The 25,231-nt window shown below is 45.3% G+C and overlaps 1 protein-coding gene across 1 annotated transcript in view; it reads left to right on the top strand.

Annotated features, from left to right (window-relative positions):
- The first annotated feature begins 2,526 nt into the window (after window positions 1-2,526).
- The window catches only part of als2a (alsin Rho guanine nucleotide exchange factor ALS2 a), a 98,656-nt gene continuing 75,951 nt past the window's right edge, over window positions 2,527-25,231 (top strand). The window contains exons 1-11 of the mRNA XM_064977010.1: window positions 2,527-2,683; window positions 3,237-3,311; window positions 3,705-3,853; window positions 4,149-4,414; window positions 5,992-6,162; window positions 7,047-8,388; window positions 16,649-16,902; window positions 17,296-17,373; window positions 18,132-18,239; window positions 20,756-20,869; window positions 22,297-22,468. Of these exons, the coding sequence (XP_064833082.1) occupies window positions 3,292-3,311; window positions 3,705-3,853; window positions 4,149-4,414; window positions 5,992-6,162; window positions 7,047-8,388; window positions 16,649-16,902; window positions 17,296-17,373; window positions 18,132-18,239; window positions 20,756-20,869; window positions 22,297-22,468 (2,674 nt within the window). The 5' untranslated portion in view covers window positions 2,527-2,683; window positions 3,237-3,291. The remainder of the gene's footprint in view (window positions 2,684-3,236; window positions 3,312-3,704; window positions 3,854-4,148; window positions 4,415-5,991; window positions 6,163-7,046; window positions 8,389-16,648; window positions 16,903-17,295; window positions 17,374-18,131; window positions 18,240-20,755; window positions 20,870-22,296; window positions 22,469-25,231) is intronic.

Genomic DNA, 25,231 nt, shown 5'->3' with positions numbered 1-25,231 from the left:
GTATACTGCTGTTACTGTTATCTATCCTTTACCCCTACCTACAGTATACTGCTGTTACTGTCTATTATCTATCCTTTACCCCTACCTACAGTATACTGCTGTTACTGTCTATTATCTATCCTTTACCCCTACCTACAGTATACTGCTGTTACTGTCTATTATCTATCCTTTACCCCTACCTACAGTATACTGCTGTTACTGTCTTATCTATCCTTTATCCTTATACTGCTGTTACTGTCTATTATCTATCCTTTACCCCTACCTACAGTATACTGCTGTTACTGTCTATTATCTATCCTTTACCCCTACCTACAGTATACTGCTGTTACTGTCTATTATCTGTCCTTTACCCTATCCTACCTACAGTATACTGCTGTTACTGTCTATTATCTATCCTTTACCCTACCTACCTACAGTATACTGCTGTTACTGTCTATTATCTATCCTTTACCCCTACCTATACCCTGTGTTACTGTCTATTATCTATCCTTTACCCCTACCTATAGGTCCGAAATTATTGAAACCCTTGATAAAGATTAGCAATAATGACTGTATAAAATAAATATTTCAAATACTGAGCTATATTTTATTCTAAAAATAAATGGTGAAATTATATTTTTTGATACTAATACAATTCCTCAGAGAATGGTATCTTGTTTAACAAGTAATGGTATCAATTCCTAGATGCTCTTGAGCTGTCGCTTAGCCCAACAGCTCCTCGGGCACCCAGTGTGGCTCCCCCCCCTCCTCCTCCAGAACCTGCGTCTTTCAGAGGGGTTGGGTTAAAAAGCGGAAGTCGAATTTGGTCTAAGGCACTGCATCTCAATGCAAGAGGTGTCATTACAGCCCCTGGTTCGAATCCAGGCTGTATTGGGAGTCCCATAGGGCGGCTCTCAATTGGCTAGGCGTCGTTGGCCGGTTACATAAAGATTAAATAAAGTGAGTTTAATCTACATCCCACAATCCCATCCTGTTTATTCCATGTTTCTGTACCCTCTACTTCCAGCAGAGGGAAACAAACTCATGTCTATGAGAGAATAAGAGTTTTCAAGTATAAAATGGCAGGTTATACAGTCTATAATGTAGTTCACTTTGTATTTGTAGAAAGGTTGAAAACAGAAATGTAGAAATAAATAAAACTAAATCAGTTCAGATTAAGGTTCATTTAAAGTCCAACCAACTTCCACTTTATCCCCTCTGGACGACACATATACACATATGGGGGGGGGGGGGGGGCTGCCACACAGGGTGCCTGGGGAGCAATGTAGTGGGGGATAAGTGCCCTGCTCGATGTCATCTAGGTACACACACAGCCCCAGAAAGGGTCAGACAGCGGGCTCAGAAAGACACGAGTAATGTACATGAACACAAAATGTATAGAAAACATGATGTTTGAGAGAGAGAGGTGAGAGAGAGAGGAGAGGGAGAAGGAAGAGAAAAGAGGAGAGAGGGAGAGGTAAGAGAAAAGAGGAGAGAGAGAGAGGGAGAGAGGTAAGAGAAAAGAGGAGAGAGAGAGAGAGAGAGGTAAGAGAAAAGAGGAGAGAGAGGGAGAGAGAAAAGAGGAGAGAGGGAGAAAGAAGAGAGAGGTAAGAGGAGAGAGAGGGAGAGAGAGGTAAGAGAAAAGAGGAGAGAGAGGGAGAAAGAGAGAGGTAAGAGAAAAGAGGAGAGAGAGGGAGAAAGAGAGAGGTAAGAGAAAAGAGGAGAGAGAGGGAGAGAGAGGTAAGAGAAAAGAGGAGAGAGAGGGAGAAAGAGAGAGGTAAGAGAAAAGAGGAGAGAGAGAGAAAGAGAGAGAGGTAAGAGAAAAGAGGAGAGAGGGAGAAAGAGAGGGAGGTAAGAGAAAAGAGGAGAAAGAGGGAGAGAGAGGTAAGAGAAAAAGGAGAGAGAGGGAGAAAGAGAGGTAAGAGAAAAGGAGAGAGAGGGAGAGAGAGAGAGGTAAAGAAAAGAGGAGAGAGAGGGAGAAAGAGAGAGAGGTAAGAGAAAAGAGGAGCGAGAGGGAGAAAGAGAGAGAGAGAGGTAAGAGAAAAGAGGAGACAGAGGGAGAGAGAGTATATATATATAATACTATGAAGGGAAGTTTTGATGTCTGTCCTGAAGCCTCTGCTGTTGGTTTATTCACAGATATGACAGCTCCAAATGGCACTAATGATTCCCAAACCCTAATAAACAGCCTATGCTGTCAGTGATTGAGTCAGTTATTACACACAGAGCCCTTTCAATACAGTGTTATGATTCCTCTGGAGTAATATTTTTGCAATGATCTGATCAGTCATTTAAAAGCTAAAACATCTTCAACCATAATATCTTGGACAATTTTTGTTGCAAACAGTTCCCGAAAACACAAACTGGGAATAAAAAATAAATATATATACATAAATACATGTTTTTTCCTCGAGCGCGTTGAAATTAGAGCAAATTCCACAGCACAACTGTTGTGCGGTGAAAATCAAACTGCTTTTTTGACCCTCGACGCTTTCCATCGAAGGGCTGGTCCCACAACAAACTCAGCTGTCACAGAGTTGAACTAAACGAAAGTTCTCCACTTCACTGCAGTGATTATATAAGCTAACATGCTAGCTAGCTTTGTTTATACAAACATGACAGTGACAGCCATGGATTTAGATAATTAAAGAAAGATTACGGCTGTAAATCCCATGGGTAATGGAGAAGTACTTTCAAAAACTTCGTAAGTAACTTTATTTTGTTGTTGTCGATTCACTCGTTAGCTAGGCTTAGCTAACGGGAGTTAGCTAGGGAGTAGTGTGCTTCTGGATGGGACAGCTAACGTTAGTGTAACAGTATAGACTTTACGTCCGTCCCCTCGCCCGAACCAGGGACCCTCTGCACACATCAACAACTGACACCCACGAAGCATCGTTACCCATCGCTCTACAAAAGCCGCGGCCCTTGCAGGTCTCAGAACGAGTGATGTGACAGATTGAAACGCCACTAGCGCGCACCACCGCAAACTAGCTAGCCATTTCACATCGGCTACATTAGCAAGCTACATGTCGTGCTTTTGTTAAATGTAATAGCAAACTATGTATTTTTTTGTTATCGAGTAGGTATAACGTTACTACTGTAACTGTATCCTATACTGTTGAATGCCTATTTGCTTTCGATTTAGCTTTGGCATCATAGCTAGTTGTACTTTATACTGCAAATCTGAGTTATATGAAATATACCTAGGGAACAAAGACATGAACCTGATCATTGCAAAAACAATTACTTCCTCCTAGATTGGATATTGACAGTAATTTACAATAGATGCCTTAAAATGGAGAAGCCCCAGTGATGATGGAGGACCAGAAGAGGTACTGTAACCACACACACACACACCACACTGACACACACACACACACACACACACACACCACACTGACACACACACACACACACATACACAAACCACACTGACACACACACACCACACACACACACACCACACTGACACACACACACACACCACACTGACACACACACACACCACACTGACACACACACACACCACACTGACACACACACACCACACACACACACCTCACACTCACACCACACTCACATGTTCTGTCTATGGTGCGGTTACAAGGCCAAGGGTCTGTCTCTGGTTCTGCGACTGTAGTGACAGAGTTGTCTGTCTGTCTGTCTGTCTGTCTGTCTGTCTGTCTGTCTGTCTGTCTGTCTGTCTGTCTGTCCCTCCCCTTCAGCCCAGTGAAGGAGGAGAGCTCCAGAGAACGAGGCCTGCTCCACTTATGGAGAGGCTACAGCAGTAGTGTTACCCCCGAACGGGTGCTTCTGTCCCGGCCCGTCCTCCAGGCTGCCCTCGGCATCAGCCATGGTATCCTCCTGGCCGAAGGTGAGACTTCTCTTTGGAGTCTAATAAGATAAACAGCTCTTTCTACGACCTTTTAAATGCATAATGCTTTATAACGTAATTTTCTAATGTATTATAAACACACTTATAATGAGTTATAACGATGACTAAGCGTCCAAATGTAGTGTATAGATTTGAATTTTGAGTCAGCTTTCCACTGTATTTCATTCGTTACACGTAGAAAATATACTTGAAAAGGTGTAACTTATACCATTTTGGGATAACCTGATGAAGATCACTGTATACCTGCTCTCTTCACCATCCTATCTATCTCCAGGTGGGCTGGTGTACAGCTTCGGGGACCTGACGTGGCGGCAGGGCCTGAGGGTTCCTCCTACTGACCCTCTCCTTGAGTCTGTCCTCTCTGGTCAATGTGTTGTGTCTGTAGTTGCAGGCTCCTTCCACTGTGGCGCCGTCACACGGGAAGGGGCTGTGTACATGTGGGGAGAGAACTCCTCGGGGCAGTGTGGTCTGTCAGAGAGAGGCCTGGTCCCAGATCCTAGCCTCATCAGTGTGGTGGACTCTGAGGCTGTCACTCCACAGGTAATGTATCTGTTTATAGTCTTATATTCATTACGAAACGCCACAATTATAGAAAACATTTCAGACATCTTTGAAAACAACAGGTAAAACAATGACAATAGCTGAGTTTCCATCCAATTGGTGACAGATTTTCATGCAAATATTTAAAAAATCTGCATATAAATAATATGCGCATATTCCCACCAGTAATATGTTTCCGTATTTTTTTTAAATGAACCTTTATTTGTCTAGGCAGGTCAGTTAAGAACAAATTATTATTTACAATGACAGCCGAGGAACAGTGGGTTAACTGCCTTGTTCAGGGGCAGAACGACAGATTTGTACCTTGTCAGCTCGGGGATTTGAACTTGCAACCTTCCGCTTACTAGTCCAACACTCTAACCACTAGGCTCCACTGCCGCCTCTACACTCTAACCACTAGGCTACCCTGCCGCCTCTACACTCTAACCACTAGGCTCCACTGCCGCCCCTAATAACATCTGAATGACATCTGACAAAGTGCTGTTGTTAGGCCTGAGGCGAAGCCAAGGGCCGGAGGAGTTATTCACGATGATTCCTGGGTTTAAGGGCCTTATTGCTTTTAGAAAACGGTTGTTAACATATTAACAACATGTTTTCATTAAAAAACTGTATTTTAATAAGTACATTTGTTTTATTTAACCACCATACAAAATAGTTTGGCCAAATGGCCTGGTCGTTCATTCTGAGATTCTGTAGTTGCTAGCCAAATGGGTTGGTCGTTCATTCTGAGATTCTCAAGTTGCTAGCCAAATGGGCTGGTCGTTCATTCTGAGATTCTGTAGTTTCTAGCCAAATGGGCTGGTTGTTCATTCTGAGATTCTGTAGTTGCTAGCCAAATGGGTTGGTCGTTCATTCTGAGATTCTGTAGTTGCAAGCCAAATGGGCTGGTCGTTCATTCTGAGATTCTGTAGTTGCTAGCCAAATGGGTTGGTCGTTCATTCTGAGATTCTGTAGTTGCAAGCCAAATGGGCTGGTCGTTCATTCTGAGATTCTGTAGTTGTTAGCCAAATGGTTGCTATGCTAAACAAAACAGTGGCATGTAGCTATGCAGGCTAGCTACTTCTCATTTGCTAGCAAGCCAACTAAAGCTAATACACAATCACGTCAAGCAGCTGAAAGGAGAGCAAATAAAGTGCACTTTAGTTTGTTTTACTTTCGTTGGATATATCCATTATAATGATCCTGATAAATGAATTGGCCTGGATCAGAGAAGCAGTCTGTCTTGTCACATTCATATGCATGGGACAGTGGAGATCACCAAACAAACTGCAGTATTGTTCCACTGGTCGGAGAGGCAGACAGCAAGGTTTATAGAAACCCCAACTGTTCCAAACCGAATTCCTGCCTAATTCCAAATTCCAGGGGAGATTATAAATTGACTGGCTGGGCTGTGGGATTGTGGTACTATATATCCCTGCTATCAACCAATCAGCATCCAGAATCCAAACAACCAGTTTTTATAATTACTGTTAGACGATGACACCACCACTTCACCAGGTCAAATCCCCTGCACATGTAAACAGACTTGGTAATTGTGATTCTGTCCCTCCCAACAGATCATCAGAATCCTGGAGGTAACTTGTGGGGAGCAGCACACTCTGGCTCTGTCTGCCCAGCATGAGGTGTGGGCCTGGGGCAGTGGCTGCCAGCTGGGTCTGGTCACCAGTGTGTTCCCTGTGTGGAGACCCCAGAAAGTGGAGCACCTGGCTGGGAGGCACGTCGTTCAGGTGAGTGAGTGCTTCTTATTAGACATGCATCTAGAGTTACATCAGTCGTTTCAACAACACGTCTGTCGTTTCAACAATACGTCTGTCGTTTCAACAACACGTCTGTCGTTTCAACAACACATCTGTCGTTTCAACAACACAGCAGTCGTTTCAACAATACGTCTGTCGTTTCAACAATACGTCTGTCGTTTCAACAATACGTCTGTCGTTTCAACAATACGTCTGTCGTTTCAACAATACGTCAGTCGTTTCAACAATACGTCTGTCGTTTCAACAATACGTCTGTTGTTTCAACAATACGTCTGTCGTTTCAACAATACGTCTGTCGTTTCAACAATACGTCTGTCGTTTCAACAATACGTCAGTCGTTTCAACAACACGTCTGTCGTTTCAACAACACGTCTGTCGTTTCAACAATACGTCTGTCGTTTCAACAATACCTCTCTGTCGTTTCAACAACACGTCTGTCGTTTCAACAACACGTCTGTCGTTTCAACAACACGTCTGTCGTTTCAACAACACGTCTGTCGTTTCAACAACACGTCTGTCGTTTCAACAACGCGTCTGTCGTTTCAACAACGCGTCTGTCGTTTCAACAACACGTCTGTCGTTTCAACAACGCGTCTGTCGTTTCAACAACGCGTCTGTCGTTTCAACAACGCGCCTGTCGTTTCAACAACGCGTCTGTCGTTTCAACAACGCGTCTGTCGTTTCAACAACGCGCCTGTCGTTTCAACAACGCGCCTGTCGTTTCAACAACGCGTCTGTCGTTTCAACAACAACGTCTGTCTTTTCAACAACAACGTCTGTCTTTTCAACAATACGTCTGTTGTTTAAAAACCAATATAATGAAGTCCGACTGACTTGTTTCCGTTGTGGTCCAGGTGGCGTGTGGAGGATACCACAGCCTGGCCCTGGTACGACGCTTCCCTGCACAAGACTCTCAGTTTCCCCGGCCGACAGCTACTGAAAAGTGTGCCCAGTGCAACCAGCTGCTCTTCTCTATGGTGGATAAAGAGGACCATGTCATCATCAGCGACAGCCACTATTGCCCCCTAGGGATTGAGTTGGCTGACAGCAAACCAGGGAGATGTTCGAGATCCAGACAGGCCTCCCAATGTAGACAGGCCTCTCTAGCCCAGAGACACAGAGCCTCAGCCTGCCTGCTCTCTCAGACAGTCAGCCTTGATCTGGGCCTTGACCCAGACCCCATTATAGGCCCAGAATACCAATTTCCTGGTGACACTGACAGTTCTCTCAGAGAGTCTGGCTCCATAGAACAAACTAACCAAGAGGATACTGGTACCTCTGACCTTCAAAGACAAGGCCCTGGGACTCTGACAGAGACAGACAGTAACTCGGCTGGAACACAGGCGAGGAGGAAAACCACATCTTCAATCGACGAGGAGGAACTGAAGGAATACCTCAAGAGAACGTCTGATCACATCCTGTCTGAACAGAATGACAATAACAACACAGGGAATCCGATCACCTTAGCCAATCAGACAACAGGGGATTCACTCACCTTAGCCAATCAGACAACAGGGGATTCACTCACCTTAGCCAATCAGACAACAGGGGATTCACTCTCCTTAGCCAATGAAACAGCAGAGGATTCACTCACCTTAGCCAATGAAACAGCAGATGATTCACTCACCTTAGCCAATGAAACAGCAGATGATTCACTCACCTTAGCCAATGAAACAGCAGAGGATTTACTCACCTTAGCCAGTCATAGCTCAGGAGATCCACTCGCCCTGGTAAGTCATGTCCCAGGACAGTGCCTAAACGGTGACCTACCTGATCAAGACCAACCTTCTACCTTAACACCATATCTTCTACCACAACCTCACGATGACACCACCATGGCATCCAGCCTATCATGTTCACTACTAGAGAACTACACGGGTGCCTTAGTTATGGAACATACCTTAGCTTTAACGGGCCGTGCTGCCTCAGCCTCACCCTTCAACACCCCTTTAGGCATCGGCTCCACCAGCAGCCTCTGTGACTCATCTCAGAGTGAAGGGTGTATCCCAGTCGCAGGGCTGTGCGAGGCTCTGTCTGGGCCTGTCATGGCATACAGGAAGACCAACCAGGAAGTGCGTCTCTGTATGGAGGAGGACTCCTTGCAAGGGAAGAAATGCTCCAGTCTGACTGATATCCTGCTGGAGGAGGTCATCGAGGGGAGTAGACGGCACTCACTGCCTCCTCTCCTCTCTCGTGGTAGGTGTGGTCACCACCTCCTCTCTCGTGGTAGGTGTGGTCACCACCTCTCCTCTCTCGTGGTAGGTGTGGTCACCACCTCCTCTCTCGTGGTAGGTGTGGTCACCACCTCCTCTCTCGTGGTAGGTGTGGTCACCACCTCTCCTCTCTCGTGGTAGGTGTGGTCACCACCTCTGCCTCTCTCGTGGTAGGTGTGGTCACCACCTCCTCTCCTCTCTCGTGGTAGGTGTGGTCACCACCTCCTCTCCTCTCTCGTGGTAGGTGTGGTCACCACCTCCTCTCCCCTCTCGTGGTAGGTGTGGTCACCACCTCCTCTCCTCTCTCGTGGTAGGTGTGGTCACCACCTCTCCTCTCTCGTGGTAGGTGTGGTCACCACCTCTCCTCTCTCGTGGTAGGTGTGGTCACCACCTCCTCTCCTCTCTCGTGGTAGGTGTGGTCACCACCTCCTCTCCTCTCTCGTGGTAGGTGTGGTCACCACCTCCTCTCCTCTCTCGTGGTAGGTGTGGTCACCCCTCCTCTCCCTCTCTCGTGGTAAGTGTGGTCACCACCTCCTCTCCTCTCTCGTGGTAGGTGTGGTCACCATCTCCTCTCCTCTCCGTGGTAGGTGTGGTCACTATCCTCCTCTCCTCTCTCGTGGTATGTGGTCACCACCTCCTCCTCTCTCGTGGTAGGTGTGGTCACCACCTCCTCTTCTCTTGTGGTAGGTGTATCACCACCCTCTCCTCTCTACGTGGTAGGTGTGGTAACCCTATCCTCTCCTCTCCTATATATGTGGTCATCACCTCCTCTCTCGTGGTAGGTGTATAACCCTATCCGTCCCCTACCTATATATATAATAACCCTATCCGTCCCCTACCTATATATAACCCTATCCGTCCCCTACCTATATATATACCCTATCCGTCCCTACCTATATATATAACCCTATCCGTCCCCTACCTATATATAACCCTATCCGTCCTCTACCTATATATATAACCCTATCCGTCCTCTACCTATATATAACCCTATCCGTCCCCTACCTATATATATAACCCTATCCGTCCTCTACCTATATATATAACCCTATCCGTCCCCTACCCTATCCGTCCCCTACCTATATATAACCCTATCCGTCCCTACCTATATATATAACCCTATCCGTCCCTACCTATATATAACCCTATCCGTCCCCTACCTATATATACCCTATCCTCCCCTATATATATAACCCTATCCGTCCTCTACCTATATATAACCCTATCCGTCCCCTACCTATATATAACCCTATCCGTCCCCTACCTATATATATAACCCTATCCGTCCCCTACCTATATATATAACCCTATCCGTCCCCTACCTATATATAACCCTATCCGTCCCCTACCTATATATATAACCCTATCCGTCCCCTACCTATATATATAACCCTATCCGTCCCCTACCTATATATAACCCTATCCGTCCCCTACCTATATATATACCCTATCCGTCCCCTACCTATATATATAACCCTATCCGTCCCTACCTATATATAACCCTATCCGTCCCCTACCTATATAATAACCTATCCGTCCCCTACCTATATATAACCCTATCCGTCCCTACCTATATATATAACCCTATCCGTCCCTCTACCTATATATATAACCCTATCCGTCCCTACCTATATATACCCTATCCGTCCCCTACCTATATATAACCCTATCCGTCCCCTACCTATATATAACCCTATCCGTCCCCTACCTATATATAACCCTATCCGTCCCTACCTATATATATAACCCTATCCGTCCTCTACCTATATATATACCCTATCCGTCCCCTACCTATATATATACCCTATCCGTCCCTACCTATATATATAACCCTATCCGGTCCCTACCTATATATAACCCTATCCGTCCCTACCTATATATAACCCTATCCGTCCCCTACCTATATATATACCCTATCCGTCCCCTACCTATATATACCCTATCCGTCCTCTACCTATATATATACCCTATCCGTCCCCTACCTATATATATAACCCTATCCGTCCCCTACCTATATATAACCCTATCCGTCCCTACCTATATATATAACCCTATCCGTCCCCTACCTATATATATACCCTATCCGTCCCCTACCTATATATATACCCTATCCGTCCCCTACCTATATATATAACCCTATCCGTCCCCTACCTATATATAACCCTATCCGTCCCCTACCTATATATATAACCCTATCCGTCCCCTACCTATATATATAACCCTATCCGTCCCCTACCTATATATATAACCCTATCCGTCCCCTACCTATATATATAACCCTATCCGTCCTCTACCTATATATATAACCCTATCCGTCCCCTACCTATATATATAACCCTATCCGTCCCCTACCTATATATATATAACCCTATCCGTCCCTACCTATATATATAACCCTATCCGTCCTCTACCTATATATATAACCCTATCCGTCCTCTACCTATATATAACCCTATCCGTCCCCTACCTATATATAACCCTATCCGTCCTCTACCTATATATATAACCCTATCCGTCCTCTACCTATATATATAACCCTATCCGTCCCCTACCTATATATATAACCCTATCCGTCCCCTACCTATATATATATAACCCTATCCGTCCCCTACCTATATATAACCCTATCCGTCCCCTACCTATATATATAACCCTATCCGTCCCCTACCTATATATAACCCTATCCGTCCTCTACCTATATATATAACCCTATCCGTCCTCTACCTATATATAACCCTATCCGTCCCCTACCTATATATATAACCCTATCCTCCCCTACCTATATATAACCCTATCAGTCCCCTACCTCCCTACATATATATAACCCTATCCGTCCCCCTATATATAACCCTATCCGGTCCCCTATATATAACCCTATCCGTCCCCTACCTATATATATAACCCTATCCGTCCCTACCTATATATATAACCCTATCCGTCCCCTACCTATATATATAACCCTATCCGTCCCTACCTATATATATAACCCTATCCGTCCTCTACCTATATATATAACCCTATCCGTCCCCTACCTATATATATAACCCTATCCGTCCCCTACCTATATATATAACCCTATCCGTCCCTACCTATATATATACCCTATCCGGTCCCTACCTATATATATAACCCTATCCGTCCCCTACCTATATATATACCCTATCCGTCCCTACCTATATATATAACCCTATCCGTCCCCTACCTATATATAACCCTATCCGTCCCTACCTATATATAACCCTATCCGTCCCTACCTATATATATATAACCCTATCCGTCCCCTACCTATATATAACCCTATCCGTCCCCTACCTATATATATAACCCTATCCGTCCCCTACCTATATATATACCCTATCCGTCCCTCTACCTATATATAACCCTATCCGTCCCCTACCTATATATATAACCCTATCCGTCCCCTACCTATATATATAACCCTATCCGTCCCTCTACCTATATATATAACCCTATCCGTCCCTACCTATATATATAACCCTATCCGTCCCTACCTATATATATAACCCTATCCGTCCTCTACCTATATATAACCCTATCCGTCCCCTACCTATATATAACCCTATCCGTCCCCTACCTATATATATAACCCTATCCGTCCCCTACCTATATATATAACCCTATCCGTCCCCTACCTATATATATAACCCTATCCGTCCCCTACCTATATATAACCCTATCCGTCCCCTACCTATATATATATAACCCTATCCGTCCCCTACCTATATATATAACCCTATCCGTCCTCTACCTATATATATAACCCTATCAGTCCCTACCTATATATAACCCTATCCGTCCCCTACCTATATATATAACCCTATCCGTCCCTACCTATATATATAACCCTATCCGTCCCCCCTACCTATATATAACCCTATCATCCGTATATAAACCCTATCCTCCCCTACCTATATATAACCCTATCCGTCCCCTACCAATATACAGTGCCTTGCGAAAGTATTCGGCCCCCTTGAACTTTGACCTTTTGCCCATTTCAGGCTTCAAACATAAAGATATAAAACTGTATTTTTTTGTGAAGAATCAACAACAAGTGGGACACAATCATGAAGTGGAACGACATTTATTGGATATTTCAAACTTTTTAACAAATCAAAAACTGAAAAATTGGGCGTGCAAAATTATTCAGGCCCCTTTACTTTCAGTGCAGCAAACTCTCTCCAGATTCAGTGAGGATCTCTGAATGATCCAATGTTGACCTAAATGACTAATGATGATAAATACAATCCAACTGTATATATAAGTCCCGTATAAATGCACCTGCACTGTGATAGTCTCATATCAGTTAAAAGCGCAGAGAGCATGGTTTACGACCATCTGTCCCTATAAGTTCTCATTTAACCTATCAAGGTCCCACCTATATAATAAGTTCCATTTTATCACAAGGTCCCTGGATATATATAAAGCAAAGCAGTCAACACAAACAACCCTACACAGAGTCCCCTACACATGGAATAAACCATCAGTCAATAATACAACAGAAAAAGTCTATATACAGTATGTGCAAATGAGGTACGATAAGTGAGGTAAGGCAATAAATAGGCCATAGTGGCGAAATAATGACAATTTAGCAATTAAACACGAGTGATAGATGTGCAGAAGATGAATGTGCAAGTAGAGGTACTGGGGTGCAAAGGAGCAAAATAATTAATAGTATGCGGATGAGGTAGTTGGGTGGGCTATCTACAGATGAGCTATGTACAGGTGCAGTGATCTGTGAGCTGCTCTGACAGCTGATGCTTAAAGTTAGAGAGGGAGAAATGAGTCCACCTTCAGAGATTTTTGCAGTTCGTTCCAGTCAGTGGCAGCAGAGAACTGGAAGGATAGTATACCTGCTGAAATTGGCTTTGACCCTGACCTAGTGATATATACCTGCTGGAGCCAGTGTGCTGCTATATGATAGTGAGCTGATCGGGGCTGTTGACGGGGTTTTACCTAGCAGAGACTTATAGATGACCTGGATCCAGTGGGTTTGCCTATATATAACCCATCCAATGACAGCATACTACCAGTGGTGTATATATATGGGGTTTGGTGACATAACGGATGGCACTCTGACCTGCATCCATATATACTGAGTAGAGTGTTGGAGGCTATTTTGTAAATGACATCACCGAAGTCAAGGATCGGTATATATCAGTTTTATCGAGGGTAAGTTTGAAGAATATAAAATATATGTTGATTTGTTTAACACTGTTTTGGTTACTACATGATTCCATATGTGTATTTCATCCCTTTGATGTCTTCACCTATATATATAACCCTATAGAAACCAGTACACATAATAAAAATAAAAACTTGAATGAGTAGGTTTGTCCAGACAATGGACTATATATATAACCCTATCCGTGTATGTGACCAATGGGATGTATAGACATTATGGACAGTATGTGTATAGAATATGTAGTATAACTGTTGAATCTAGGGTAGAATAGTATATATAGAGCTATAGTTGAATAGGATGGTATTGACTAGAATACATCAGTCCCTACCTATTAATGAGTATATGTAACATATCCGTCCCTGGTGTTCCTATATATAAACCCTAACCAGTGATGTATATATATATAACCCTATCAGTCCCCTACCTTCAGGGTAAGTTCCGTGGTAGCCCTAGTGACAGTGACTAAGTTCATCAGGGTCCGGGTGGTAGCTGGCTAGTGACAGTGACTAAGTTCAGGGTAGAGCACCAGGTATAACCCAAGTGACAGTGACTAAGTTCAGGGTAACCCTACTGGGTGGTAGCCCTACCAGTTACTAAGTTCAGGGTAAGTACCGGGTGGTAGCTACCTAGTGACAGTGACTAAGTTCAGGGTAGAGTACCGGGTGGTAGCTGTCCAGTCACTATTTTCAGGGTAGAGTATCGGGTGGTAGCTGGCTGACCTGACTAAGTTCAGGGTAACCCTATCCGTGGAGGCTGGCTGGTACCTATGACTAAGTTCTATCTGTCCCCTGGTGACAGTGACTAAGTTCAGAGCTGTTGCATCTCTGTGTGGGTGGACCTATTTCAGATATCAGTGATGTATCCGTCCTTACCTGTTCACTTTTTCCATTGCGATCCCGTCAATGTATAGGGGGCGTAACCCTCTCCTGTCTCCTGTACCTATATATATCCTTATCCGTCCCGTATCTATTTTCCTGACACCACATCCGAGTGCCCTCACCTCTTCCCTGCAGGTTGTCTTGTCATTATGGTAATCAGGCCTATACTGTTGGGTCGTCCAAACTTCATGATTGAGTAAGGCTTCCGTCCCCGCAGTCATGGGTGAGCAGGGAACAGGATCTGAGCACGCTACCCTTATGGTGCCCCATCCGTTGAGGATCTACCATAGTGGAGGTGTTGTTTCCTACCTTCACCACCTGGAGTCCAAGACCCAGTTGGACAGGGCCCTATCAGACCCAGGTTCCTAATGATGAGCTTGGAGGGTTATGGTGTTGAAGGCTGTTCTGTAGTCAATGAACAGCATTCTTCCTCTTGTCCAGGTGAGATGGCGATTGTATCGTCTGTGGAACTATTGTGGCGGTTTGCAAACTGAAGTGGGTGCAGGTGTGGCTCGAGGGCCACGTCCGGATTTTGTAATTCAACTGAGGGATGCATTTTATGTGCAACCAATTGTTTGTTAAAATCAATTTGCGGGGGCTTCTCGAGTGGCACAGCGGTCTAAGGCTTGAGGCGTCACTACAGACCTGTGGCTGTGTCACAGCTGGCCGTGACTGGGAGACCCACGAGACTGTGCACAATGGGCCCAGCGTCGTCTGGGTTAGGAGAGGGTTTGGCGGGCCGAAATTTCCTTGTCCCATCGTGCTCTAGCGACTCCTGTGGCAGGCCAGGTGCATGAACGCTGACACGGTCGCCAGGTGTACGGTGTTACCTCTGACACATTGGCGCGACTGGCTTCCGGGTTAAGCGGGCATTGTGTCAAGAAGCAGTGCGGCCTGGTTGGGTCGTGTTTCGGGGGACGCACGGCTCTCGACCTTTGCCTCTCCTGTGTCTGTACGGGAGTTGCAGTTGAGGGAATAAGACTAATTGGATACCAGGAAATTGGGGAGATAAAAATGGGTAAAATGTCTCGTTGAAGTGCCCGACGGGCCGGTTATGGCCCACGGGCTGTGCTTTGCCCCCCTTCGGTCTAGGGTGTCAGGTAAGGTCGAGGTGATATGATCCTTGACTAGTCTCTCAAAGCACTTCATGATGACAGAAGTGAGTGCTTCTGGGTGATAGTCATTTAGTTAAGTTACCTTCGCTTTCTTGGGTACATGAACAATGGTGGCCATCTTGAAGCAAGTGGGGACAGCAGACTGGGATAGGGAGAGATTGAATATGTCCGTAAACACTTCAGCCAGCTGGTCTGCGCATGCTCTGAGGACGCGGTTAAGGATGATGTCTGGGCCGGCAGCCTTGCAAGGGTTAACATGCTTAAATGTCTTACGTCGGTCACAGAGAACGAGAGCCCACAGTACTCGGGAGCAGCCTGCTTCCGTGGCACTGTGTTATCTTCAAAACGGGCGAGGAAGGTGTTTAGCTTGTCCGGGAGCAAGACATCGGTGTCAGCGACGTGTAATCCTTGATTGTCTGTAGACCCTGCCACATACTTCTTGTGTCTGAGTCGTTGAATTGGGACTCCACTTTGTCTCTGTACTGACACCGTGTTTGATTGCCTTACGGAGGACATAACTGGACTGTTTGTTCAACCATATTCCCAGTCCCCTTGCCTTGGTTAAATGCGGTCGTTCGTGCTTTCAGTTTTTCACAACTGCTGGCAACTATTAACCCCAGTGTCCAGGGTCAACGTGGCGGATGTCTTGTTGCCTACCCTCACCGCCTGGGTGTGGCCCGTCAGGAAGTCCAGGATCCAGTTGCAGAGGGATGTGTTCAGTCCCATGGTCAACCCTGATAGACTTCTTCTGGTTTTTAGATGTTTAAAATTGCATTCCAGCAGTTTCTATTTCTGTCATATTGTCTGCTAAGCGCTGGTTTACAGCACTTTCATATTGTGCGATCCCATCCTTTATCTAACCCAGAAAGACCCTTGAGATTAGAAACGTGTTGAAATAGCTGTATCAACTATGTTGAATGTACGAAGCTGGGTTTTCCAGCATCCCCTCTCTCTATAACTCAATTCTAACTCATTTATATTACTCGTTATACAGTAAGCCACTCATATGTCAAATAACATGTTGGTGCCTTTTGTTTTTCCTTCCAGCCTCCCCTGAGTTCCCCGGCAGGAGGAGCTCCCGCTCTAGGCCCAATGTGCCCAGGAAGGAGGAGGTAGTGGAGTCTCTGCCCTCCCTGAACACAGAGGTGTGGAGCTGGGGCCGGGGGCAGGAGGGACAGCTGGGCCACGGAGACCAGCTACCCAGACTCCAGCCGCTGTGTATCAAGAGCCTGAATGGAGAGGAGGTAGTGAAGGTAGCGGCAGGAACACACCACTCTCTGGCCCTTACTGCACATTGTCAGGTAAAAACACAGTCCTCATCACACTCACAGTACCCTTATCCCATCGCCTTATCCCATCGCCTTATCCCGTCGCCTTATCCCGTCGCCTTATCCCGTCGCCTTATCCCGTCGCCTTATCCCATCGCCTTATCCCATCGCCTTGTCCCATCCCTTGTCCCATCGCCCCATCGCCGTGTCCCATCCCATCGCCTTATCCCATCGCGTATCCCATCGCCAAGTCATTAGCCATTTTAGCATTGTATTTATTTGATTGCCTCTCTTCTTTTGAATTTAGAGGAGAGACTGTTAAGAAGTTGTTATGGTGTGAGCAAATGTAGCGCAACGTAGCTAATATTGTAGCGTCCTATAAATGGAGAGACTTGTGTGCAATATAACCAGGCTCTATCACCCCAGGTGTTTTCGTGGGGCAGCAACAGATCCGGCCAGTTGGGACACATGAACAGCCCCAATACCATGCCTCAACAGGCCAAGGTACTCTACCGACATTTACCTACTTTACTGTATTATTGACTGTATGTTTGTTTTACTCCATGTGTAACTCTGTGTCGTTGTATGTGTCGAACTGCTTTGCTTTATCTTGGCCAGGTCGCAATTGTAAATGATAACTTGTTCTCAACTTGCCTACCTGGTTAAATAAAGGTGAAATAAAAAAAATAAAAAACCTACTATGGAGGGCATATGTTCTTGTCTTTAGTTCTTCATGGTTATACTGCGCTGCTGGTCTGGTGGTCTAGCCTGCTGGTCTGGTCTGGCGGTCTAGCCTGCTGGTCTGGCAGTCTAGCCTGCTGGTCTGGTGGTCTAGGCTGCTGGTCTGGTGGTCTAGCCTGCTGGTCTAGCCTGCTGGTCTAGCCTGCTGGTCTAGCCTGCTGGTCTGGTGGTCTAGCCTGGTGGTCTAGCCTGCTGGTCTGGTGGTCTAGCCTACTGGTCTGGTGGTCTAGCCTGCAGGTCTAGCTTGGTGGTCCCAGATCTGTTATCTGCTGTAAAGCCAATTCCTACGGTTGTTGTCATCATTATATTTGGCCTGTCAACAACCATAGGAATTGGCTTCACAGCAGAAACGGATCTGGGCCCACTACTGATACTGTTGCCCTCACACTCTGACATCTCACGGGGGGACGGACAAACACACTCAGATGCCAGAGGGTCTGCGTGTGTGGGACCTGGTGGCAGGGCAGAGCCACAGTGTGTTCCTTGCTGATCTGTGTTTGTGTGTTTTGACCTCCTCTCAGATGTCAAAGGGTCTGCGTGTGTGGGACCTGGCAGCTGGGCAGAGCCACAGTGTTTTCCTGGCTGATGGTGACTGCTGCCAGCCCATCCTCTGCTACAGCGGTCAACAGGTCAGTATGTCCCCTGCTACAGAGGTCAACAGGTCAGTATGTCCCCTGCTACAGAGGTCAACAGGTCAGTATGTCCCCTGCTACAGAGGTCAACAGGTCAGTATGTCCCCTGCTACAGAGGTCAACAGGTCAGTATGTCCCCTGCTAAGAGGTCAACAGGTCAGTTGTCCCCTGCTAGAGGTCAACAGGTCAGTATGTCCCCTGCTACAGAGGTCAACAGTCAGACCCCTGCTACAGAGGTCAACAGGTCAGTATGTCCCCTGCTACAGAGAGTCAACAGGTCAGTATGTCCCCTGCTACAACAGTTTGTCCTGTAAAGCCCAGTTCAGATAAAGTAGACTGAACGATGTCGTTTGCTTCGTCTGAACGAACGTCTCACGTCGGCTGCTGAAGTTTCCAAAATACAGTATTACATTTGAGTAATTTTGCAGACTTAAAGGAGCAATTAGAGGTAAGTGCCCTGCTCAGGGGTACATCGACATTTTTTTCACCTAGTCGGCCCGTGGTTTTGAACCAGCGATCATTCAGTTTTTGGCCCAACACTCTTAAACACTATGCTATCTGCCGGCCCTTTATCAAATCTTGACCGGAGGCTTACGGCAAGACGGGTCCCTTTGGCCAATCAGAGAACAGCGCGCTGACCTTCTGTGTTCAGCCAAGCAGCTAGCTTGCTAGCTAGCCTAGCGGACACCTAGCTAGCTGTATAGCTGCAGTAGTAGCTAGCCAAGCGGACACCTAGCTAGCTGTATAGCTGCAGTAGTAGCTAGCCAAGCGGACACCTAGCTAGCTGTATAGCTGCAGTAGTAGCTAGCCAAGCGGACACCTAGCAAGCTGTATTGCTGCAGTAGTAGCTAGCCAAGCGGACACCTAGCTAGCTGTATTGCTGCAGTAGTAGCTAGCCAAACGGACACCTAGCTAGCTGTATTGCTGCAGTAGCAGCTAGCCAAGCGGACACCTAGCTAGCTGTATAGCTGCAGTAGTAGCTAGCCAAGCGGACACCAAGCTAGCTGTATAGCTGCAGTAGTAGCTCGCCTAGCTTGCTGATATTTCACTACAACGTGCATGTATTCAGTTTGCTACAACAGGACAGCTTTGTTTCAAACTGTCATCACGTCATTCTAAAGAGGCACCGTTACTGTGGAAACGGTCTCAACTGCACAGCTGGTCTTCTTACTCTGGGCTCCCGAGTGGCGCAGCGGTCTAAGGCACTGCATCTCAGTGATAGAGGCGTCACTACAGACACCCTGGTTCGATTCCAGGCTGTATCACAACTGGTCGTGATTGGGAGTCCCATAGGGTGGCGCACAATTGGCCGAGCGTCGTCCAGGTTTGGCCGGGGTAGGCCGTCATTGTAAAAAATAATTTGTTCTTAACTGACTTACCTAGTGAAATAAAGGTTAAATTAATAAAATAAAACAATATGAATGTGAATGCCTGGTCTTTAGTCAGCTGTTCTACAACCCCAAATTCTAAAACGGGATAGTTTTGTCTCGTCTTATGTTGGCTAATGTATCTGAACCGGATTTTTACATGTGTTGTATACTGTATAAGTTATGTGTTGTGTCTTGTGATGCTAAATACACTGAGTGTACAAAACATTAGGAGCATCTTCCTAATATTGAGTTAGGAATGTGTTCAGAACAGACTCAATTCGTCGGGACATGGACTCTCATGGTGTTGGAAAGCGTTCCATAGGGATGCTGGCCCATGTTGACTCTACAAGGTGTTGAAAGCGTTCCACAGGGATGCTGGCCCCATGTTGACTCTACAAGGTGTCCAAAGCGTTCCACAGGGATGCTGGCCCATGTTGACTCTACAAGGGATGGGATGCTGGCCCCATGTTGACTCTACAAGGTGTCCAAAGCGTTCCACAGGGATGCTGGCCCATGTTGACTCTACAAGGTGTTGAAAGCGTTCCACAGGGATGCTGGCCCCATGTTGACTCTACAAGGTGTGGAAAGCGTTCCACAGGGATGCTGGCCCCATGTTGACTCTACAAGGTGTCCAAAGCGTTCCACAGGGATGCTGGCCCCATGTTGACTCCAATGCTTCCCACAGTTGTATCAAGTTGGCTGGATGTCCTTTGAATGGTGGATCATTCTTGATACACACGGGAAACTGTCGAGCGTAAAGATATATTTTTTTAAACATGTTACGCAACTTGTCATTGTTTTTATTGTGAGAACTTATAGATTGTTTAATTTCTGTATTTCTTCGGTTTATGTTGCTGTACATGTAGAGTCATTTTTCAGTATCTGCTGAATCAATAGCTTTCTGGAGGAATCTCTTCCCCTTCTGCAGTGTGTGTGTGTGTGTGTGTGTGTGTGTGTGTGTGTGTGTGTGTGTGTGTGTGTGTGTGTGTCAGTGTGGTGTGTGTGTGTGTGTCATTGTGGTGTGTGTGTGTGTGTGTCTGTGTGTGTGTGTTTGTATAGTCAGTGAATGTATGACAGGAATGCCTTTATAGTTGGTGAACACATTTCCCTACGGAACAATAAAGTATTAATGAATTAATTCAGGTGATGGAGACCACACCTGAGAACCACATACCTGGGACAGGGTCAACTGAGAGCTCTCCCTCCAGAACTGACACGTACACCCTCAGACCTGTCCTCCTGCCCTTCTGTATGAATGTGAGTAGAACATAATACCTATAATATGTAGAAACAAACGTTTTTACCCAAACGTGCTTCGGCCCAGCTTGAATGAAAGGGTTTGCTCGACTGAGGAACCGAGTAAAATCCCACAACGTTCCTTTACCCCAGAACACTTCGACAGGTGACTATCCAGGAGATTGGAAAAGGAGCACTCTGTTTAGATACTGTCTGTTAGTTTCCCCTGTTAATAAATCAATCACATCTATGCGGAAACAGAGTGCTACTTTGTCTTGATTTTATAATTTATTATAACTTATTAAGCATACCAGTAACTTGTCCCCTGAGACTTGGCTGTAGACTCCTACCAGTAACTTGTCCCCTGAGACTTGGCTGTAGACTCCTACCAGTAACTTGTCCCCTGAGACTTGGCTGTAGACTCCTACCAGTAACTTGTTCCCTGAGACTTGGCTGTAGACTCCTACCAGTAACTTGTCCCCTGAGACTTGGCTGTAGACTCCTACCAGTAACTTGTCCCCTGAGACTTGGCTGTAGACTCCTACCAGTAACTTGTCCCCTGAGACTTGGCTGTAGACTCCTACCAGTAACTTGTCCCCTGAGACTTGGCTGTAGACTCCTACCAGTAACTTGTCCCCTGAGACTTGGCTGTAGACTCCTACCAGTAACTTGTCCCCTGAGACTTGGCTGTAGACTCCTACCAGTAACTTGTCCCCTGAGACTTGGCTGTAGACTCCTACCAGTAACTTGTCCCCTGAGACTTGGCTGTAGACTCCTACCAAAATCAAATCAAATCAAATTTATTTGTCACATACACATGGTTAGCAGATGTTAATGCGAGTGTAGCGAAATGCTTGTGCTTCTAGTTCCGACAATGCAGTAATAACCAACAAGTAATCTAACTAACAATCCCTAAACTACTGTCTTATACACAGTGTAAGGGGATAAAGAATATGTACATAAGGATATATGAATGAGTGATGGTACAGAGCAGCATAGGCAAGATACAGTAGATGGTATCGAGTACAGTATATACATATGAGATGAGTATGTAAACAAAGTGGCATAGTTAAAGTGGCTAGTGATACATGTATTACATAAGGATGCAGTCGATGACATAGAGTACAGTATATACGTATGCATATGAGAAGAATAATGTAGGGTAAGTAACATTATATAAGGTAGCATTGTTTAAAGTGGCTAGTGATATATTTACATCACTTCCCATCAATTCCCATTATTAAAGTGGCTGGAGTTGAGTCAGTGTGTTGGCAGCAGCCACTCAATGTTAGTGGTTGCTGTTTAACAGTCTGATGGCCTTGAGATAACCAGTAACTTGTCCCCTGAGACTTGGCTGTAGACTCCTACCAGTAACTTGTCCCCTGAGACTTGGCTGTACATGCCACATAAAATATTGCTATGTAATGTGTTTGTGTCTTCCCGTCTAGATGGGCTACATCAGCAGTGTGTATGGCGGAGGACAGTCCTGTCTAGCCCAGGCTGACCACAATGTGATGGGGTTCATCTCTGCTCTCCACGAGCTGGCTGCAGCAGACAGGAAATATTACTGCAGGCTCAGAGACGTCAACAAGCGGGTGGTCAGCCCTCTACTGAGGAAAGGTGAGACAAAAGACAAACGAAAAGTGAAAGACTAAAGTTACATACATGGGATGCTTCAGAATGTCTGGAATAGAAAAGGCAGAAATAACACAATTCAATAAACATTCGCAGCCAGTCATCCAAAACATAGCCCTATGCAGTCGTTAAATTCCTATAGAAGGTGGCAAAGGCTGAGGATGTGTGTTCAATAGGCAGTGGGGGAAAAAGTATTTAGTCAGCCACCAATTGTGCAAGTTCTCCCACTTAAAAAGATGAGAGAGGCCTGTAATTTTCGTCATAGGTACAATTCAACTATGACAGACAAAATGAGGAAAAAAAATCCAGAAAATCACAATGTAGGATTTTTAATGAATTTATTTGCAAATTAGGGTGGAAAATAAGTATTTGGTCAATAACAAAAGTTTATCTCAATACTTTGTTATATACCCTTTGTTGGCAATGACAGAGGTCAAACGTTTTCTGTAAGTCTTCACATGTTTTTCACACACTGTTGCTGGTATTTTGGCCCATTCCTCCATGCAGATCTCCTGTAGAGCAGTGATGTTTTGGGGCTGTTGCTGGGCAACACGGACTTTCAACTCCCTCCAAAGATTTTCTATGGAGACTGGCTAGGCCACTCCATGACCTTGAAATGCTTCTTACGAAGCCACTCCTTCATTGCCCGGGCGGTGTGTTTGGGATCATTGTCAAGAACGTAAAAGTGCAATATGTGCTATGTAAGAAAGCTAATGTTTCAGTTCCTTGCTCAGAACATGAGAACATATGAAAGCTGGTGGTTCCTTTTAACATGAGTCTTCAATATTCCCAGGTAAGAAGTTTTAGGTTGTAGTTATTATAGGACTATTTCCCTCTATACCATTTGTATTTCATTAACCTTTGACTATTGGATGTTCTTATAGGCACTTTAGTATTGCCAGTGTAACAGTATAGCTTCCGTAAGCAGCGTTGCAGAGCAAGGGAAACAACCACCCCAAGGCTCAGAGCGAGTGAAGTTTGAAACGCTATTAGCGCGCGCTAACTAGCCAGCCATTTCACTTCGGTCACACCAGCCTCATCTCGGGAGTTGATAGGTTTGAAGTCATAAACAGTGCAATGCTTGACACACAATGAAGAGCTGCTGGCAAAACGCACGAAAGTGCTGTTTGAATGAATGTTTACGTGCCTAATTCTGCCTACCACCGCTCAGTCAGATACTTAGATACTTGTATGCTCAGTCAGATTATATGCAACGCAGGACACGCTAGATAATATCATCAACCATGTGTAGTTAGCTAGTGATTATAATTGATTGTTTTTTATAAGATAAGTTTAATGCTAGCTAGAAACGTACCTTGGCTTACTGCATTTGCGTAACAGCCAGTCCCTTGTGGAGTGCAACGAGAGAGAGGCAGGTCGTTATTGCGTTGGACTAGTTAACGGTAATGTGCAAGATTGGATCCCCCGAGCTGACAAGGTGAAAATCTGTCTTTCTGCCCCTGAACAGGCAGTTAACCCACCGTTCCTAGGCCGTCACTGAAAATAAGAATGTGTTCTTAACTGACTTGCCTAGTTAAATAAAGATTAAATAAAGGTGTAAAAAAATATATTTAAAAAAAATTGGAAAATCGGTTCCCAAAAATATCGATTTCTGATTGTTATGCAAACTTGAAATCGGCCCTAATTAATCGGCCATTAATCGGTCAACCTCTAGTTTACACATCTTACATTATTCATCTCATATGTATATATTGTATTTTATACAATCTATTGCACCTTGCCTATGCCACTCGGTCCATCGCTCATCCATATATTTATATGTACATATTCTCATTCACCCTTTAGATTTGTGTGTATTAGGTAGTTGTGGTGAAATTGTTAGATTACTTGTTAGATATTACTGCACTGTCAGAACTGGAAGCACAAGCATTTCACTACACTCACATTAACATTTGCTAACCATGTGTATGTGACCAATAAAAATTTATTTGATTTTTAAACTGGATGGTCTCCGTTTGAGACTGTCCAACCAACGTGACATCAAAACCTGTGATATCTTATGTTTCACCAAGTCGTGGCTGAACTACGACATGGATAATATACAGTTGGTTTTCCCTAACCCATACAGTTGGCTGGGTTTTCCGTGCATCGGCATCAATACAGGACTAAGTTTGAATCCTACTACACTGGCTCTGACAGTCGTCGGATGTGGCAGAGCTTGCAAGCGGTTATTTACTACAAAGGGAAACCCAGCCATGCCCAGTGATGCGAGCCTACCAGACGGGCTAAATGGCTTTTATGTTTGCTTCAAGGCAAGCAACACTGAAGCATGCATGAGAGCACCAGCTGTTCTGGACAACTGTGTGATCACACTCTCTGAAGCCGATGTGAGCAAGATCTTTAAACTGGTCAACATTCACAAGGCCGTAGGGCCAGACGGACTACCAGGACGTGTACTCAGAGCATGCTCGGACCAACTGGCAAGTACCTTCACTGACAATTTCAACCTCTCCCTGACCGAGTCTTTAATACTTACTTACATGTTTCAAGCAGACCACCATAATCCCTGAAAGAGAAGGTAACCTGCCTAAATGGCAAAAACATCTGCCATACTTGATACTCAACACGGGGGCCCCTCAGGGGTGTGTGCTTAGGCCCCTCCTGTACTCCCTGTTCACCCACTGCGTGGCCAAGCACGACTCCAACACCATCATTAAGCCTGCTGACGATACAATGGTGGTAGACCTGATCACCAACAATGATGAGACAGCCTATAGGGTCAGAGAC

The sequence above is a fragment of the Oncorhynchus masou genome, chromosome 10 (assembly GCF_036934945.1).
Source record: "Oncorhynchus masou masou isolate Uvic2021 chromosome 10, UVic_Omas_1.1, whole genome shotgun sequence".
Lineage (NCBI taxonomy): Eukaryota > Metazoa > Chordata > Actinopteri > Salmoniformes > Salmonidae > Oncorhynchus > Oncorhynchus masou.
This window is presented reverse-complemented; position numbering and strand designations above follow the sequence as displayed.